The sequence below is a fragment of the Mustela erminea genome, chromosome 1 (assembly GCF_009829155.1).
Source record: "Mustela erminea isolate mMusErm1 chromosome 1, mMusErm1.Pri, whole genome shotgun sequence".
In the NCBI taxonomy this organism is placed as follows: domain Eukaryota; kingdom Metazoa; phylum Chordata; class Mammalia; order Carnivora; family Mustelidae; genus Mustela; species Mustela erminea.
In genome coordinates, this window is record NC_045614.1 from 30,900,921 (window position 1) to 30,921,029 (window position 20,109).

The 20,109-nt window shown below is 38.8% G+C and overlaps 1 protein-coding gene across 24 annotated transcripts in view; it reads right to left on the reverse strand.

Moving 5' to 3' along the window:
* CADPS (calcium dependent secretion activator) overlaps window positions 1-20,109 on the reverse strand; it is a 468,270-nt gene that overhangs the window by 241,113 nt on the left and 207,048 nt on the right. For all 24 annotated transcript variants that reach the window (XM_032324202.1, XM_032324183.1, XM_032324129.1 and 21 more), the window contains exons 4-5: window positions 18,786-18,866; window positions 740-973 (exon numbers count right to left, since the gene is read on the reverse strand). In XM_032324202.1, the coding sequence (XP_032180093.1) occupies window positions 740-973; window positions 18,786-18,866 (315 nt within the window). The remainder of the gene's footprint in view (window positions 1-739; window positions 974-18,785; window positions 18,867-20,109) is intronic.

Sequence of the window (20,109 nt, forward strand, 5' to 3'; positions counted from 1 at the left end):
AATGTAAGTAGAAGTTATAGAGAAATTTATTAGCATGTGGAACCTTCTGTCACAGTCCCAGTCTGTACACGTTTTTTTTTTTTTTTTTCAGGTGATGAGATCAGTAAAAATGTCTCCACTGCAACAAGAGGCTTTCTACGGTATAGCCAACAGGAGACATGACAGGAAAGAAAATCTACAACTCATCAAATGATGCTAGGTATTTCTCTCATAACTATGACAGAGGATGCCAAAATTTTAAACTTTCTAGATTATATAAGGTCTTTACAAAATCCTTGAGCACTGCTTTAAGATGAAAAATAATGCAAGATTAAGTAGGTGGTTCTTTTTTTTTTTTTTTAAAGATTTTATTTATTTATTTGACAGAGAGAGATCACAAGTAGGCAGAGAGGCAGGCAGAGAGAGAGAGGGAAGCAGGCTCCCCACTGAGCAGAGAGCCTGATGTGGGACTCGATCCCAGGACCCTGAGATCATGACCTGAGCCAAAGGCAGGGGCTTAATCCACTGAGCCACCCAGGCACCCAAGTAGGTGGTTCTTAAGACTGCATTTCCTTAAGGAAAGCATGGGCTCCTGGAGATGGGGAATCACTTGCTGATTAGCTGACCTATGCTTAGCAAACTGTTATTTTAATAACTGGTCTGGGGGTGCAAGGAGTAAAGCAAGCTAGCTGTGGTGCGTCTAATCACCCACATCCTGCTGGCTGTGCCAGAAGATGTTTAAGGGTTTAAGGCTTTTTACCTCCAGAGAGAAAGATAGCACAACGTCTGATTTGGAGAGCTGGTTCTCACTCTCCTCGCCCATGTCGATAATGGAAGCATTGTGGCTGCGTTTGAGTTTCTGAAGCTTGAACTCGCCGCCTTTGGACACTGGCATGCTCTCTAAGTTGGCCATGAGCAGGTTGACTGATGACTTCAGCTCCTCAATGTACATGTTTTCCATTTCTTTGGATACAAACTTGGGAAATTTGCGCTCCTTAAAAAGAAAAAGAAAAGTATGAGCAGAAAAGTAAATAGAGACCTGATTTACATAGAAGGCTTCCATCTTACAGCCCAGAGTTATAATAACATCTACCACTGGTGAAATTTTGCTCAGATATTGTGCTGTTGTGCTAGAAGAATGTTCAACCTAGCTGAGTTGATAGCTGCTTGCCTTCTAGTTATTTACACTCTCTAACAGCTGAGAGATATATACATAAACATATAGTAAGAAAGAGTCAAATGTTTTATTATAGTCCAATTTCCCCCCCAGTTTTCTCCAGCAAATTTGATTTGTGGAAAGAAAAATGGGGTGATATTTTTTAAATCTGGTTTCGGTTGAAACAGTTTTTCTTTTTAGCAAAATGCAATCAGTTGTTTTTAAGTTTAGAGACAGAAAGACACCCTATTTCTGGATACATATAGAGATTTTCTCACATGAATAATTCAAGAGGAGCTCATTTGAGATGTTTCAAACATAGCCTGTAGCTATTTCTAAAAGGAATAGTAGAAAGAATAGTTACTGTTTTCAAGAAAAATTGAAAAAATTAATGAAGTGATGAAAAACATGATTAAAATTCTTTAGAAAAGAAGATTAAAAGAATTCAGTATAAAAACTGACCTCTATTTTTTCCTTCCTTGCTTATGAATTCAGTTGTAATTGCAACATGCTTTAACTATGCTATTTAATTCTTTATACCTCTAAGTTGTCCAAGTGCCTTAAATATACTTTGGATTAATCACCTTCTCAAAGAATCATTTTCCACTTGAAACATGAACTTGCCCTCCTTAGTCTTGGTTCATACTGATCAGGTTGAGGGGCAAGGTACATCAGTTTGACTTTTTTTGGGGGGGGGCACAAGTGATAGAAAAACCCAGTTTGGAACTGGCTTAATCAATGAAGAGAATTTATTGGTCTGAAATGTCCTGGGGGTAGACCAGCTTCCAGGGAGGCTGGAATCAGGACTCTGATGATATCACAACTGAATTTTTTCCCCAAATCTTGGTTTGGGTTTCTTTGGGTTGGCCCAATGCTCAGTCTGGCTCCCCTTAATGTCACAGAAGGGTTGCCAAAGATCTGCACCTTATAACATCACATTATGCTATCTAAAGGAAGGATGACTATCTCTTCTTATAATGTCTTTTATTCCAAAATTCTCACCCAAAGTCTGACTTATGTATATACTCTGAACCACCTTTTATGGCTGGTGATATGTTGTGTTGAGTTGCTTAGGCATGAGTTATTTCCTCCGTCCCTGTGGCTGAGGATAGAATTCCACCTGGATCACATGGGACATGAATTGGTTTACCAATTCTGGGTGACCAAAAAAATAAGATGCATAGTATGTGGGTACCTAGTATGTGGGACCCAAATCAACCAACTAATTCAATTAAGTGGCAAACAGTCAACTGGATTTACCCTCTCCAGCAAGTGAACTGAGAGACACTGAGATTGCAATTATCAGTGGAGCTGAAATAGCAAGATCGTGTAGACTCATGGTAGCTGCCATGTTGGAACACATGAAAGACTAAGACACTTCACAAAGAAGTGAGAGAAGGAGGTAGAGAGAGGATAGAGGTAGAGACTAACAGAGGGAGGGAGGAAACGCAGGAAGGTGAGAGAAAGGGGAGAAGAAAAAAGAAGTTATTTAGGGTCACAAATAACTTATGAATTTTTATTGTTTTTATTTATTGTTTATTGTTTTTATTGTTTTGCTAATTCCCATAAAGTCCACCTATTTTTCCTGTTGGATCTTTTGTGACGTTTTCTTCTCCTTTCAATAAGTCTCCTCACACACTAGTTAGCTAGAAGGGTATTTCTTTCTTGCTACCATAGAGGTTTCACTAAAATTCATATCGTAATCCTCTGTATAGAGCTTGGAGATGTCTTTGTGCTATGCCAGTCTTCTTCCTCTCCAGGGGCTGTCATAAGCCTTCCCCTTTTCCCTTTGCCTCCTTAGGTAATTCTCAGTCATCTTGCCATCTTCTGTATATCAGCCTCAAAATTTTATTTCCCTAGGTTGAATCCCTTTATTATACTTTCTTATAATACCTAGGCTCAACTTTTTGGTAACACTTATTAAAATTAATAGAAAACGGTGAGATTTATTTATTGTTTATCTTTTCCGCTAGGCCACGATGTCTGTCTTGATACCCTTGGTGAATTCTTATTCTCTAGAATAATCTTTGGCACATAGTAAGTACACATATGAGTTGAGTGGATGAATGGATGGCTTGTCAAACTGTCCGTATTAAGTTATCAGTGCAGCTAAAACTCAGTCATGAGGTGGAGGCGGAGAGATGATGAAATAGTTCTGGAAGAACAGTGAGATTCTGCTTTTCTGTGTAAATGAGCATGGGTGTCTGAAATCTACCCAGCAACCTTTGAGTGCTTGTTCCTTCTGGAACCTTTTAATATAATCACTTCCTGCTTTATGGTTGGGCTCAGTCCACCAGTGAATGTTTCTAAACACACTGTGGGTGAAAGTAAAAGGAGAAGCAGGATAGACACCTCTGAAATAACATACTAGGTCGATGAGCTCAACGAGAACTAAGAATGATTCAAGGTAAGAATCTTAATTCTAAAATTATGCACAGTAGGCTTCCTTTTTCTTCTTATCATTCTTGGACTCAATCTGGGATAACTGTGAGCCTCAAAGACTTGGACAAACTTTATGAAAAAGACCACAGAGATGTGAGGACTTGGCTGCTGGTCCACCATCACTTAGAAAATATTTACTACCACCAACACTGTGCCTGGTTTAGTGTTAGACACTGGGGGGATCATGATGAAAGGATGTGGACTGTTACCCTGAAGCTTACAATCAGTGGGGAGAAAGATCTACTGGGGAAGCAACAAGGTAGATGTTGTAACAGCAGGGTATGAGACATGAGGCAGGCAAGAGCTGAGAGAATCAGGACTGGCTTTCCAGAGGAGGCAATCTTCAGGCTGAGAGTCTGACGGATGAGGAAGAGTTTGCCACCAGCTTGAGTTGGCTGGGACAGAATCATTGTTTTTCTCTTCTTTCCATGAAAAATATACAAGTAACCATGAATCCAAGGTCGTATTACTATATATGGCCACAAACATTTTCTCATCTTGTTGAGAGCAAAGGAAAGAGTGAGGGAAGTTAATTCATGGTCAAAAAGTGGTCCCCAAGGCCATGTTAGAAGACACCAAGCAGGTTATATACCAGCAGCCTGAGGTCTGTTCCACTGACTTCTTTATTCCTCACGTTGGGGCTCAAACCTCTTAACTATATGGGATGCTTGGGAAAATGGGTAAGTGGTATCTCTCAATTTTTACTGGCAGCTGCTAGCCTTGCAGTTGCCACGGAGATGAAGAGAAAAACCGTCGTGTCTGTGAAGTGGATTCTTTTCCTACTAATCAGCACTGAGAGACCTTACCATCCTGTTTTATCACATCCACCTTTAGGACTCACTCATTGTCTCTTAACTCTATAGTCTTGAGGTTTTGCAAGAAGACCCAGTGGTTACAGACAATACCATTTTAGCCCAGAGTTAGAGTCCAACAAACTTGGTGCAGCAGAATATAGGAAAAATCCAAAGAATGATCACTCCTCCCAGAACTTAGACAGTTCCTAATGACATCATAAAAAGAGGCTCATAAAACTCAAGTCTGCAAGGGAAAACAAGGACATTTTTCTGCCTTGGGTACTAAAGCCTTGAGAAGAAATAGCATGCTGTCAATCTAGCCTGAGGTTCTTGAGGGGAGTTTTCGGCAGCAGACCCATTACAAACACATTTCAAAGCTGAAGTTGTGCCAAAATGAGGAAAATGTAGTCGTCCATCTTGATTGCTACTTTTCCCAGGCATAAAAGTAAATTAGCCTTGACAAAAACACTGTTTATTCATATTGCTTTATGAGAGACATAGCATATGGGTGGACAAAGTCTTCCAAAGAAAATCTCTACCGTCCATTTATTTCATTCAGGACTGATACCATTCCTCAATGGGGATGGCCTCCCAAGGACAATTCCTAACAGGGTTATTTATGTCGAGGCACATGGAGTGGTTTTTTGGAACATCTTGAGAAATAGCATTTGAAAGTGCTAACAGTTCTGTCAGCCATCTACTTTTCTGTCTTTGCATTTTTATCCATAGAGGAGGAAGTGGGTACATGTAAAAGCAGACAAAGGTACCGCCACTCAGACCATGCTTAGATTCCAAAGGCTCAAATGACAAACTGATAGATGATCAGAAGGAAGATGTGGCAGAAGGACACTTTCTAGATACAAAGCTCAGCGACAGTGTCGCACTTATTCAAAACAATCTCTCAAGCAATTCCTGGGCTCCTATCATGTGTCAGATGGTGTGGATGTCATCACTGGGGATGAAAGAGGCAGTAGTATAGGGTGAAGGGGAGTGCCAGCAAATGATCTAGTAAACACCAAGTGACACATGAAGAAAGAGGCATGTGCAGCATCCAAAGGGCACCAAAGAATCTTTTCCAGTCCGCATGGGTGAAATCAACTTGACTTTGAATCCTGGGTCTAATTCCTATTAGTTGTGTGACTTTAGACAGGTTTCTTCACATATCTGAATTTCAGTTTCCATATTTGAAGTGGAGAGTTATTGTGAAGAATGAAAGATAATAGCAAATACAAATACTTTTGACTATATGTCTATAAATCAGCACACGCATAGTATATATGTATACACACACTATATCCATATGTACACCCATATGGATACATATATATGTACACATATACATACATGCAGGCACACATATCCATATCCATGTTTTTCAGGCGCCATGCTACCACTAGCACTTCTAACAATAACAATAGCAATAATAATGATGATGACTGTCTTAAAGACCATGATGCTAACTGGCATTTACAACTGTTAATTGCGTCCTGCGCATTAAGCTAAGCCCTTTACGTGCTTTCCCTCAGTTAATTCATCCAACAACTAAGGTTAGTTCTGTTATTTAATCCCATGTTCTGAAGGAAAATAATACATAGAAATTAAAACAATAATTCGTAGAATTGGATTTGAAACCTAGAGCCCCTATTTTTAGCTACCATAGGATAGGGCAGAACTATCTGGCCCCAAATAGCAAAGAACCAAGGCAAACCCTATGGAGACCCTTAACATGGCCCACCGTCCACATCACTCCATCTCAGCGTTCAGCAGAGGACTAGGGAAAGCCCAGCCCCCCACAGCAATGAGCGTTCCACTATTACCCGTCAACGTGTACTGTGCAATGGTGGGCATTGGGTGAAGATCAGGGAGTGATGGAGGAAAAGTAGGCATATTAAATGAGAGAAAGAAAGTCTTGGTAAATAGTTTGCAAAATTCAGCATCACACAAATTAGAAGGTATTTTGGGCACAGGCATGATAACTTCCAGGATTGGCGGCAGCTGCTTCTTCTTCTTCTTCTTCTTCTTCTTCTTTTTTTAAAAAAGATCTTATTTATTTATTTGACAGGGAGAGAGATCACAAGTAGGCAGAGTCAGGCAGAGAGAGAGGGGGAAGCAGGCTCCCTGCTGAGCAGAGAGCCCCATGTGGGGCTTGATCCTAGGACCCTGAGCTCATGACCTGAGCTGAAGGCAGAGGCTTAACCCACTGAGCCACCAGGATTGGCTTCTTTACTCAAACCCATTTTGAAGTGGTTTGACTTCATGAACTTCAGACGATACCCTCAGCATTTAGATTTTTTTTAAAAAAGATTATTTTATTAGACAGAGAGAGAGCGAGCGAGCAAGGGAGAGAGAGTACAAGTGGAGGAGAGAGGCAGAGGGAGAAGCAGACTCCCCAATGAGTGGGAGCCTGAAATGCAGCTTGATCCCAGGACCCTGGAATCATGACCTGAAGCCAAAGGCAGATACTTACTTAACCAGCTGAGTCAGCCAGATGCCCCAAGATTTAGATTTTTTGCTTGAACTCAGATTTTCCTGAGTTGTTAACTATCTGCAAAGGTCAGAGTCACAGAGATGATCTGTACACACATTCTTCCAGGTGAAAAAACCTAAGCAAACTTTTGTGTGCCTGGACATTGCTACTTCATGACCCAGGGTGAATGCCAGGTACAAAATATTAATTTGTAAGCTGCAGGGAGGTGGGTAGTATCATTCTCTGGTTGGAGAAGATTCTATTTTTATCTGATTTTTGGCAATGCCTGGAACAGAAACTTGCCATCAGGGAAATATTTGGACATTGTTTCTTTCCTCGGGGCATAGTCTCATCAATGTTTGCAACAGGACCATTATATGAGATGATAGTTTTGCTCTGCAGAGAATAGGGGTTTAAATGGCAACTCCACATTTACTTGATAGTGTGAAAAACCAATGGTGTTTCGCTCCCAGAACTCTGCCATGAATACTACAAAAGCTGTATTATTTGTCTTATATAATTAGCTCACAAATTTTGGAATTTCACCTCAAAATGTGGCCAAAAGAATTGGCAAATATCACAGTACCACTAAAGCCACAATCTGTCTAAGCTCCAATGTCAACTTCTGATCACACAATTTAAATAACGTAGACCTAATTCCTAGGTGAAATTTGAGGACATTTTAATATCAATATGAGAGGATTTGGAAAAATATTTGAACAGGGATAAAGAAGTCTTTTCTACCACATTTAAAAAAAGGAATTCAGATCTCTTCATGGAACATTTTTTTAGGTGGGGTGGGGCAGAGAGAAAGAGAGAGAACCTTAAGCAAGCTTCACATCCAGCATGGCACCCAATGCAGGGCAACTCTGAGATCACAACTCTGAGATCATGACTTAAGCTGAAATCAAGAGTTAGATGCCTAGCTGACTGAGCCACCGAGGTGCTCCTATTTATGGAATTTTTAAAAAAAAAAGATTTTATTTATTTATTTGACAGACAGAGACCACAAATAGGCAAAGAGGCAGGCAGAGAGAGAGTGAGGGGAAGCAGGTTCCCTGCTGAGCAGAGAGCCCTTATGCGGGGCTTGATCCCAGGACCCTGAGATTCAAGACCTGAGCTGAAGGCAGAGGCTTAACCCACTGAGCTAGCTACCCAGGCGCCCCTATTCATGGAACTTTCAAGACAGCAGGTCTGATATTCACAGTAGAGGCTCACACAGCCATCTCTGTCTGATGTTATGTGGCACGTTGGATGTGACTAAATTGATAGATTACAGCACAAGGTTTCAGCAGAGGAAAGCTGCCCTGCACTTGCCTTCCTTCTCTTCTAGGAAGAAAGGACAAACATATGCCTTTTATAAGCGTGTGATGACATGTTTCTGCCAGCAGAAACACCAGGTCCCTACAACCTCTTTATCAGATTCCAAGGAGGTCAAAGCAGAAAGGATGCAGAGTTCCAGAAGCCAGTTCTGCCTGAGGCTATTGCTTCATTTGGCCTTCTGGATAAGCTAAAGGAAATGTGTAGTAAATTTTAGTGGAAGAGAGAAAGTAGCTTCTTGGGGGGTCAGTCATCAATGAGAGAGATTCCTGTCCTGGTGTAACTTCCTACCTGTCATCTGACTACTCACAAAAAGAGCATGACACTTGGAATCAGAGCACTCAGCTTTCTACTTACTGGCCAAGTGAATTTAGACACATCACTTAAACTCTTCAATGTGCCTATACTGGGAAGATTTATTGTAATTCCCTGGACTGTTTATCACAAGTCTAAATGAGAGTTTACATGAAATTGTACAGCCAACGCCCAAAACATTTAATAAAGGCCGGATGGGCAGGAAGAAGTAAGGTGTAGGCCTGGTTGAAAGGCATCTTGAATCTTTGAGTTGGGGTGGAATCCATCCCAGTGATGGAAAAGTGAGGACCTGTATTTATGAAGGCATTTTTTAATTGAAGTATAGTTGATGTACAATATTATATGAGTTACAGGTATATAACACAGTGATTCAGCATTTATTAGCATTACAAAGAGTTCACTCTATGAATCTGTCACCAAAAAAGGTTATTACAATATTATTATTCGCTATGCTGTACACGCACCCATGTGTCTTATTTATTTTATGACTAGAAGTTTATACCTTTAAATTCCCTTCCTCTATTTATCCCAGACGCTCTTCTACTGACAACCACCAGATTATTCTCCATGAGTCTGTTTCTGTTTCATTTTGCTTATTGTTTTTTAGATTTCCCATACATGTGACATCATATGGTATCTGTCTTTCTCTGTCTGATTTATTTCACTTATTAAACACCCTTTAGATCCAACCATATTGCCACAAGTGGAAAGAGCTAATTCCTTTTTTGGGATTGAGTAATGTTCCATTGTATATATACACCATAGCTTCTTTATCCATTTATCTACTAATGGACACTTGGGTTGCATCCCTATTTTGGCAATCAAAATCTAGTAAACATAGAGGCACATATATTTTTTTTCATATTAATGTTTTTGTTTTTTTCAAATAAATATCCAGAAGCAGAATTGTGGAATTGCATGATAGTTCTATTTTTATTTGTTCTGAGGAACCTCCATACTGCTTTCCATAGTGGCTATACCATTTTGCACTCCCACCTATAGGACACAGGGTTCCCTTTACCACACATCCTCACCAACACTGGTTATTTCTTTTCTTTTTGGTGATAGTCATTCTGACAGATATGAGGGGTTATCTCATTATAGTTTTGATTTGCATTTCCCTGATGCTTAATGATGTTGAAAATCTTTTCATATATCTGTTGGCCATCTGTGTGTCTTCTTTGGAGAAATATCCATTCAGATCCTCTGCCCATTTAAGTTGGATTGTTTTTTGTTTTTGTTTTTAATTGAGCTGTGTGAGTTTTTAAAATATATTTTGGATATTAATCCCTTATTGGTTATATCAATTACAATTATCTTCTTCCATTCAGTAGGTTATCTTTCTATTTATTGATGGTTTTTCTTCACTATGCAAAAGTTTTTTAGCTTGATATAATCCTGCTTTTGTTGCCTTTGCTTGAGGAGACAGATCAAAAAAAATATTACTTACACTTATGTCTAAGAGTTTTCTGCTTATATTTTCTTCTAGGAGTTTTATGGTTTCTGGTCTCACATTAAGACTTTAATCCATTTTGAATTTACTGTTGTATATGGTGTAAGAAAGTGGCCCAGTTTCATTCTTGTATGTAGCTGTCCAGTTTTCCCTTATTGAAGAGACTGTCTTTTTCCCATTGTATATTCTTGCCTCTTTTGTTGAAGATTAATTGACCATATAAGTGTGGGGTTATTCCTGGACTCTCAATACTGTTCGCTGATTGACTGTGCATCTGTTTTTGTGCCATACTGTTTTGATTACTATAGTTTTGTAGTACAGTTTGAAACCAGGGAGTGGGATACCTCCATCTGAGCTCTTCCTTTTCAACGTGCTTTAGCTTTTGAGGTCTTTGTGGTTCCATGCAAATTTTAGGATTATTTGTTCCAGTTTTGTGAAAAATACTATTGGTATTTTTATAGGTATTGCACTGAATGTAAGGACTGCTTTGGGTAGTATGGAAATTTTAACAATATTAATCTTTCCACTTCTTGAGCAAAGTATACCTTTCTATTTATTTCTGTTTTTCATCAGAGTCTTAGTTTTCCGAGCGACAGGTTTAAATTCATTCCTAGGTATTCTATTTTATTGATGTGATTGCAAGTGGGATTGTTTCCTTAATTCTCTTTTGGATAGTTTGTTGTTTGTATTTACAAATTTTGCAAATTTATGTATATTAATTTTGTATCCTGCAACTTTACTGAATTCATTTATTAGTTTTAATAGTCTTTTGGTGGAGTTTTACAGGTTTCTTATACACAGTATTATGTCATTTGTGGATAGTGACAGTTTTACTTTTTCTTTCCCAATCTGGATGTCTTTTATTGCCTTTTCTTGTCAGATTTCTGTGGCTAAAACAACTTCTTTTTTTTTTTTTTGAAAGATTTTACTTATTTACTTATTTATTTGAAACAGAGAGAGAGAGAGAGAGAGAGACTGCACAAACAGGGGGAAAGGCAGGCAGAGGGAGAGGGAGAAGTAGGCTCACAGAGCAGAGAGGCTGATAAGGGGCTCCATCCCAGAACCCTGGGATCATGACTTGAGCTGAAGGCAGACTCTTAACTGACTGAACCACCCAAGCGCCCAAGACTTCTAATACTGTGCTGAATAAAATGGTGAGAGTGGGCATCCTTGTCTTCTTCCTGATTTTAGTGGAAAATTTCAGCTTTTCACCAATGAGTATGATGTTAGCTGTAGGTTTGTCATAGATGGCCTTTATCATATCAAGGTACATTCCCTCTATACCCACTTTTTTGAGAATTTAAATCACAATTAAATGTTGAATTTCAGTGAATGCTTTTTATGCATCTATTGAAATGGCCATACGATTTTCCCCTTCTTTTTGTTAATGTGATAGATCACATTGATTTGCCAATATTGAATCATCCTTTTACCCCTGGAATAAATCCCATTTGATCATGCTATATGATCATTTTACTGTACTGTTAAAGTCAGATTGTTCATATTTTATTTTTATTATTTTTTATTTTTTATTCCTATTCTGTTGAGGATTTTATTTTATCTATGTTCATCCTGGATATCGGCCTGTAATTTTCTGTTTTTGATATCAGGGTAGTGTTAATATCTCACAGAATGAATTCAGAAGCATTCTTTCCTCTTTAGTTTCTTGGAAGTTTGAGAAGGCTAGGTATTAACTCTTTTTTGAGTGTTTGGTAGAATTCATCTGTGAAGCCATCTGGTCCTGGGGTTTTGTTTGTTGGAGTTATTTGATTACTGATTCAATTTCATTAATAACAATCAGTATATTCAGATTTTCTATTTCTTCTTGATTCAGTTTTAGAAGACTATGTTTGTAGGAATTTGTCCATTTCTTCTAGGTTGTACCATTTGTTGGGATGTACTTATTTGTGGTACTCTTTTATTATCTTTAGTATTTTTGTGGTATCAGTTGGGACTTTTCTTTCATTTCTGATTCTATTTATTTGAACTCTCTTTTATTAATGAATCTGCCTAGAGGTTTATCAATTCTGTTTATTTCTTCAAAGAACACTTAGTTTCATTTATCTTTTCTACTGTTTTGTTTTTAGTCTTTACTTCATGTATTTCTGATCTGATTTTATTATTTCCTTCCTTCCACTAACTTTGGGCTTTGTTCTTTGTCTAGTTCCTTTAGGTTAAGGTTGGATTGTTTATTTGAAATCTTTCTTGTTTCTTGAGGTGGGCATGCATCACTATAAATTTTTCTCTTAGAGCTGCTTTTGCTGTGTTCCACAAATGTTGGACCATTGTGTTTCCATTTTTATTTGTTTCAGGGTATTTTTAAATTTCCTCATTTACCCACTGGTTGTTTAGTAGCATGTTGTTTAGCCTCCATGTGTTTGTGGTTCTGTGTTTTTTGTAGTTTTAGAAATAGTTTTCTTGTAGTTGATCTCTAGTTTTGTATCATTGTCAGAAAAGACACTTGATCTGATTTCAATCTTAAACTTACTGAGATGTGTTTTGTGGCCTAACATATTATCTCTCCTGGAAAATATTCCATGTACTCTTGAGAAGAACTGATTAGAACACTGTTCTGATTGGAACACTTTGTATATATTGATTAAGTCCATCTGATCTAAGGTATTTTTTAAGGCCAATGTTTCCTTATTGGTTCTCTCTCTGGATGATCTCTCCATTGAGGTAAGTGGGCTGTTAAAGTCTCCACCTATTATTCTTATTACTATCTGTTTCTCCCTTTATGTCTGCTAATGCTTGCTTTATGTATTTAGGTGCTTCTGTGTTGGGTACATAAATATTTATAAGTGTTATATGTTCTCTTGTTGTACTGAGCCCTTTATTATTATGTAATGCCCTTTTTTGTCTCTTGTTATAGTCTTTTTTTAAAGTCGGTTTTGTGTGATAGAATTATTGCTACACCAACTTTTCTTTAGTGTGAAATACCTTTTTCTGTTCCTTCATTTTCAGTCTATGTTTGTGTTTAGATCTGAAATGAGTCTCTGGTGGGCAGCATACAGATGGGTCTTGTTTGTTTGTTTGTTTTTTAATCCATTTAGTTACTATATGTCTTTTGATTAGAACATTTAGTCCATTTACATTTAAAGTAATTACTGTAGATATGTTTATTGCCATTTTGTTGATTATTTTCTGTTTGTTTTTGTAGCTTTTCTCTCTTCCTGTCTTCTTCTCTTGTGATTTGGTGACTTTCCTTATTGTTATGCCTGTATTCTTTCTCTTTATATTTTTGTGTATCTATTACATGTATTTGGTTTGTGATTATTATGAGGCTTATGTATAATATCCTACATATATGGCACTCTATTTTAAACTGATGTTTGCTGAAGTTCAAGTATTTTCTTAAAGTACAACATCTCTACCCCTCCCTCGTTTTGTTTTTGACATCATACTTCACATCTTACTATTTTGTGTATCTCTTGAATAATTACTATAGGTCTGGATGATTTTATTACTTCTCTCTTTTTTTAAAACTTTTTAAAAAAGATTTTATTTATTTATTTGACAGACAGAGCTCACAAGCAGGCAGAGAGGCAGGAAGAGAGAGAGGGAGTAAACAGGCTTCCCGCTGAGCAGAGAGCCCAATGTGGGGCTTGATCCCAGGACCCCGAGATCATGACCTAAGCCAAAGGCAGAGGCTTACCCCACTGAGCCACCCAGGTGCCCCATTACTTCTATCTTTTAACCTTCATACTAGCTATGTAGGTGGTTCATCTACTGCCTGGGTTATATGTTTACTTTGCCAGTGAGATTTTTTTCTTTCATAATTTTTTTACTTCTAATTATGAACTTTCTTTTCCATTTAAAGAAATCCCTTTAACACTCCTTGTAAGGCTGGTTTGGTGTTGACGAACTCCTTCAGCTTTTGCATGTCTGGGAAACTCCTTGTCTTCAGTTCTGAGTAATAATCATACTGGGTAGAATATTCTTGGTTATAAATTTTTTCCTTTCAGCACTTTGAGTATATCATACCACTCCTTGGTCTGCAAAATTTCTGCTAAAAAAAAAAAAATTAGCTATAGTCTTATGGGGGTTCCTTTGTATGTGACTACTTGTTTTTCTCTTGATGATTTTAAGATTCTCTCTTTAACTGTTAACACTTTGAGTATAATGTGTTTTGGTGTGTGTTCCTTTGGGTCCATCTTAGTTAGGGCTTTCTGTGATTTCTGGACCTAGACGCATGTTTCCTTTGTCAGGTTAGGAAAGTTTTCAGCCATTATTTCTTCAAATAGGTTTTATGTTCCTTTCTTTCTCACGCTTCCTTCTGGGACTCCATAGTATGAATGTTAGTACACTTGGTGTTAACTTGGAGGTCTCTAAACTATCCTCATTTTTAAAATTCTTTTTTTCTTTTTGCTGTTCTGATTGGGTGATTTGTATATCATATCTTTCAGGTCATTGATCCATCCTTCTGCATCATCTAATCTGCTGTTGAGCCCCTTTGGTATATTTTTCATTTCAGATATTATGTTCATCAGCTCTGCTTGGCTCTTTTTTATATTTTCTATCTGTTGAAGTTCTCACTGTGTTCATCTATTCTTCTCCTAAGTTGGGTGAGCATATTTATGACCATTACTTTGAACTCTTTATCTGGTGGATTGCTTATCTCCATTTCATTTAGTTCTTTTTCTAAGGTTTTGTCTTGTTCTTTCATTTGGAACATATTCTTCTGTCTCCTCACTATGCCTAATTTTCTATTTATTTCTATCTATTAGATTGATTAGTCTCCCAGTCTTGAAAGAGTGGCTTTATGCAGAATGTGTCATGGGGGGCCCAGTAATGCAAACTCCCCTAGTCACCTGAGTGAAGCACCCAGGAGTGTCCCTAGTGTGGGCTATGTACACTCGCCTGTGGTGGCTGGGTGACAATGTACTGTTCTGCAGGGCTGGCCCCATCCCCTCTGGCTGCAAGGCCTGGCTGTGTACTACAGGTATGCTGATGGGAGGGTTATTGTCCTTTTGGCTGAGAGGCCCTGTTGAGGTACAGGATTGTACAGAGCTCTCAGTGGGGCACATCCTCTGAAACTGCAGTTTAAAGGGAGGACTCCACAGTGGTGTCTACCAGCATCAGGATAAGCACAGCAGAATGAAATAGGAAAATTGGCTGCAGCCAGTGTCTCAGTCTCCAGGGAGAGGCTCAGCTGTCTCCTGCCTCACTGGCTGACATTCTAAGATTAGTAAGTGGATCTCCTTCACCTGTGGTCTATGTGCTTTTCAATCTCTTGTTTTTGTACTGGTTTCTGGGTCAAGTGAGTCTGTGCTTAAGCCCTCTGATAGCAGTTTTGTTTTCTCTACAGTTCTATAGTTTTCCTAGTGCATTCCCTGTTGGTTTTCAAAGCCTGGTATTTTGGGGACTGATCTGTGTCGGATATAAGGGTTGAAATTTTTGATGTGGAGCTCAAATCTCTTGCTCCTCAGAAGTAATTCCTATATTTCTGAGATCCTTCTGATTGGAATGGGATGCTGCATCTGGAGTGTGGTTTCTTCCTTAATGAGACTGTGTCTCTGCCACTTCTACCCATTTCAGTGCCATCCCTTGCTGTGGAGACCCTGCTTATCCAGTTTCTAGGCTCCCTTCAGAGGGGACAATTCCACATGCAGTTGTAGATTTGTTGTGTCTGTGGGAGGAGGTGAGCTCAGGATCTTCCTACGCCACCATCTTGCCTGTCCCCTATCCAGGAATTTCTGGTTATGATATTTACAGGAGCTGATGTTCAGCCATATGGGTTGAACTGCACACTCTCACTAAAATTCAATGTGATGTCAGAAATAGAAAAATCAGGGTTTGCTAAAAGAAGATAAGCTGGGGTGCTTTGTTCAATATCCCTTCATGACCTAGCCAATATCTAAAATCTTGATATTTCGTTCAATTTTTAGCAGACATGTCTCAATTTTCCTTCTTATTAGCCAGGCTGGCTTAGGCAAAGAGAATTTATTTGTCTCAGAACCCAACTAAACAGGGAAAAGCAGTTACACAGCTGAGGCTCAAGAATAAGTACAATTAGGAACTTGAACATCCTGAGAATCTTGGTATATTTCCTGCCTCTGTCTCTCTTTTTATGTTGACTTCATTCTTTTATCTTCTTTGCCCTACATGAAGAATTAAACACAACTGCAGACTTCTTTTTAGCATGAGAAGACACAGCTGTTCAAGACACAGCCTACAGGTCCCAGGGCAGTAATTCTTTGGTTTAGTTACATCAGGCATCCATTTCTGGACCAATCACCTGTGGTAGGGCAGGCTGGAAACTGTGACTGGTTTCATGTGGGTAAAGAGCACACTTCTAGGACTAACTATTGTGGCAAGGAGACCACTGGCATGAATAAACAACGAAGAAAAAGAGAGTTCATTTCTACAAGAACAGGAGTCTGATGGGCAGACTCTTTCACAGAAATCCCCAATACCCTAAATGTTTGGAGAATTCTCCATATACTTGGAGATCACTCTCCATTCTCTAAAATTAATGACCAGGATTCACTCTAATTGGCTATTTCATTATTTAAGAAAGCCTAGTTCTAAGTTGTCAATAATATCCTACTTGGTATCAGAATACCTAGTGGTATGGGCTGGGGGAGAGAGTTTTTTTGGTTTACTATTGTTCAAAGATGAGCAATATGGCTCACTATATAAGAGTTGTTCATTCATGGTCTTTTAAAAAATTGAAATTAGCCTACACTAGTTTCTTAAATTATCATGTGAAGCCTCAAAGTAAACAACTAAAATAAAGGAGCCACAAACTTGTGTTTGAAGTGTGTGTGGAGTGTATACGTGTGTGTGTGATTTTCTTCAAATAGAACGAATGCTTATTAGTTGGGGATATAAAAGTTGCCTAAAGGCAGATAATGGACCAAATGACCTCTTTTTTCTGGATAATCTGCTGAGGAGACACTGAGTTTATGGAAGTAAATTCTGAAGCCTTATTGATGTTTTTTCCCTTGTTAAGCAGGATTTCTCAAACATAAAAGTCTTTTACGCTACCTTTTGGCAAATCCATAGCTGCATATTATTTTTAGCCAACAGACTGACTCTACTATAAACTTCAAAGATGTTCAAAAACAAGATGCAAAATATTTCAATAATGCTGCTTAAGCACAAATGGAGATTTTCGAGCTTTTTGGAATCTCTTTTTGGTTTCTCTTCTAGTGGAAGTCTTTCCCACGTGTCCATGTCCTGACACACTCCTTTCCATGCAGAGAAAGGTTGGATGGCAAACTCTGCTAACTGCCCATCCTCCCTACCACCTCCCACAGCTCCCTACCCTCATAGGCACACATGTCCTGTGGTTACCATAGGAACTAGTAGGATCTAATTATTTAAATTCTGATATATTTTTTTCTCCATGGATTTTTGCATTAATTTTGATTAAAAATATTTCATTTTTGAAAATTTTCATTATTTCATTTTTGGCCCCTCGCTTTTATATTTTGCACCTTATGTAAATATCTTACCCTTCTCTCAGGCCTCATATTTAGACAGACTTAAAAGTCTAGTGCAGTGTTTTAACTAGTATCTATCATGCTCAGTCTTGATTTTCCCACCTCTAAAACAAAAATGATAACTGAAATATTCTTATAGGGCTATTTGAAGGATTAAATGAGATGGTACATGTAAAGCATTTGGAATGCATGAAATGGAATCAGTATTCAGTGAATATGACTGCATTACTACTGTCAATAATAACACAAGTGACAGCAAAAGCAGTAATAGTAGATTACACTTAGGTTCAGTCTTCAATAATCAGACATAATCCCAACTCTAGAGAAATTTTTCTACTGGAAGTCTCAGACACATAAATATATAGTCACCGTTCAATGAATTGTTATAATAAAGGTTTATATGTGGTATGAAGAAGGCATGAGAGTGAGGGGAACTAGCTAAGCTTTTAGAGAAGGGGTTTTAAGTTGAGTACCAAAGGCTGAGTAAGAGGGTGTGCTAAATGGAGAAGATAAGAAAGATCACTCTAGTGGGTATAAAGTCACTGAGGCTGGAAAGGTCCTGCTGGACTCTTCAGAGGGAGACATTCTCTGTAGTTGGAATGGGGAATTTTGGTAGGAAAGTTGTGGGAGGTGAGTGAGTAAGAACGGATCTAGTCTGTGGATTAAGAGCCTGGAATGTCATTCTGAAGAGGTTAGATTTCGTTCTGGGGACAGTGGAGGATTCTGCTGAAGGATTTTGAGGCTCTCTTTTTGGGATGTTCATGCATGAGGCTTAGGAAGGCAACTGTGTGAAGGACAGACAGGCGAGGGCAGGAGTGGAGCCAGGGATTCCCACAGGAGGCCACTGTCCAATCCTGGCGATGAGGATGAGGGCCTGAATCAAAGCCCCAGCAGTAGTTCTAGAAAGCATTCAAGGCATCTGACCCACGTTTCAGAGGCAGAATCAATGACCTGGGTGGCTGACTGAGTGTAGGGTGCTATAGGGAGAAAAGAGAAGCTGAGAATGCCTAGGAGGTCCCATCCGTAGTAACCAATGGAGGACACGTGAAGAGGAGCCAATGTAGGTAAGTATGTATGGCGGGAAGAAGAAGATAAGGAGCTCGATTTTGAACACATTTAACTAGAAATGCAGGGGAATATCCAAGAGGACATGCTCAATAGATAGTTGGAAATATTGGGGGAAAGGGGAGGCTGGAGTTTGTGTGTTGACTGGAGCATGGGGAAATATATATGCCATCTCTGGGAGAGCTGCCCAGAGAAAGGAGGGTTGAGGGTCCCATCATATGATTGTCCCCATCTTTCTTCCTCTCTGCTTCTCCATTTTATCTGTCTATGGACCTTAATAATCAGTGTGCTTCCTGTGTGGGACTTTGGCCTGGTCCCTCAGCAAATGTCCCCAAAGATTTTTTACCCTGGCTATTTGGTCCGCCATTTGGAGACGTCCATCCAGCTCTCGTCGGATTTGGGCTGCTTGCTCATCTGGATTGTCGAGCTGCACAAAAGCACAAATATAGACTTTCAGTTTGGATCACAAAAACCAATAAACTCATGACTTTGCATTTTACATGCCCCGATCTCTGCCCCTATAAACATATTTCACTAAATGTTAATAATCTCTTAACAGACAAATCCAATTGGACGGAAATCTTAAGTTTAAATCCTACCATGTGGTAGGCAGTTGCCAGGAAAGACATTTGAATGAACTTGCACAAGAATCACTTTGGAACTGTTAGTCAGGGGTGTGTCTAATGAGGGCCCAATACAGCACCTCTATTTTGGCCCAATGAAGAAAGTGTTTACATGACAGACATACAAGGAAGGAGCCAGTAATATAACTGTTTAGAAATGAGTGGAATAGACATGGTCCTTATCCATAGTGCCTACATGGCATATATCTTACAGCTGTCCCACCCCTAGACCATGGAGATTAATCAATCATCATATTCCTTCTCACTGAGCCCTAAGACTTTCTCAGCCAGTACTCCAGATGGCCACTACCACTGAATTGGTGTTGATATCTAAGTTGAAATCTGTCCTTGTCTTCCCTGTAGTTAGAGCTCTTAGGAGTAAAAATCATCATATCCAAACATAGATAAACCTGGACAACTCCTTAACTTCTCTGGTTTTCTCATCTATAAAATGAAGGGGTTGGTTATATAATCTCCATCCTTACCACATCATTGAAAGAGACTGGCAAACATTTCTGTAAAGGGCCAGTAATTATTACTTTTGGCTTTGAGGGCAATGAGATCTCTGTTGCAATGACTCAATTCTTCCAATCCAATGTGAAACAGAAATAGACAATATGTAAATGAACGAGCATTTCTGTGTCCCAATAAAATTTTACGTGCAACAACATGGGGCAGGCTGTTGTTACTGATCCCTGCTCTATGAATTAAGTTTATCTCTTTATTTCCAAGCAAGTCTGTTGTTAGCCTTCAAAGTGTAATTAAGTTTGTTTTGTTCAGTAATTTGATTGATTCTATTTGTAGAAAAGTTTAACAAATAGGGAACAGTTGCATTCAAATAGAATGGACTTTATTCTTCTTTATAGCGCATATTAACTCACAACAAAAAGTAGCTTAAGAAATATCTGAGTTTTTTAACTCCCTTTCCTTTAACAGCCATTTTTATTTAGAAATTTGAAAATGAAAACCCAGGTCCAGAGGCGCATGGGTAGCCCAGTCAATTAAGTGTCCGGCTCTTGATTTCGGCTCAGGTCATGATCTTAGGGT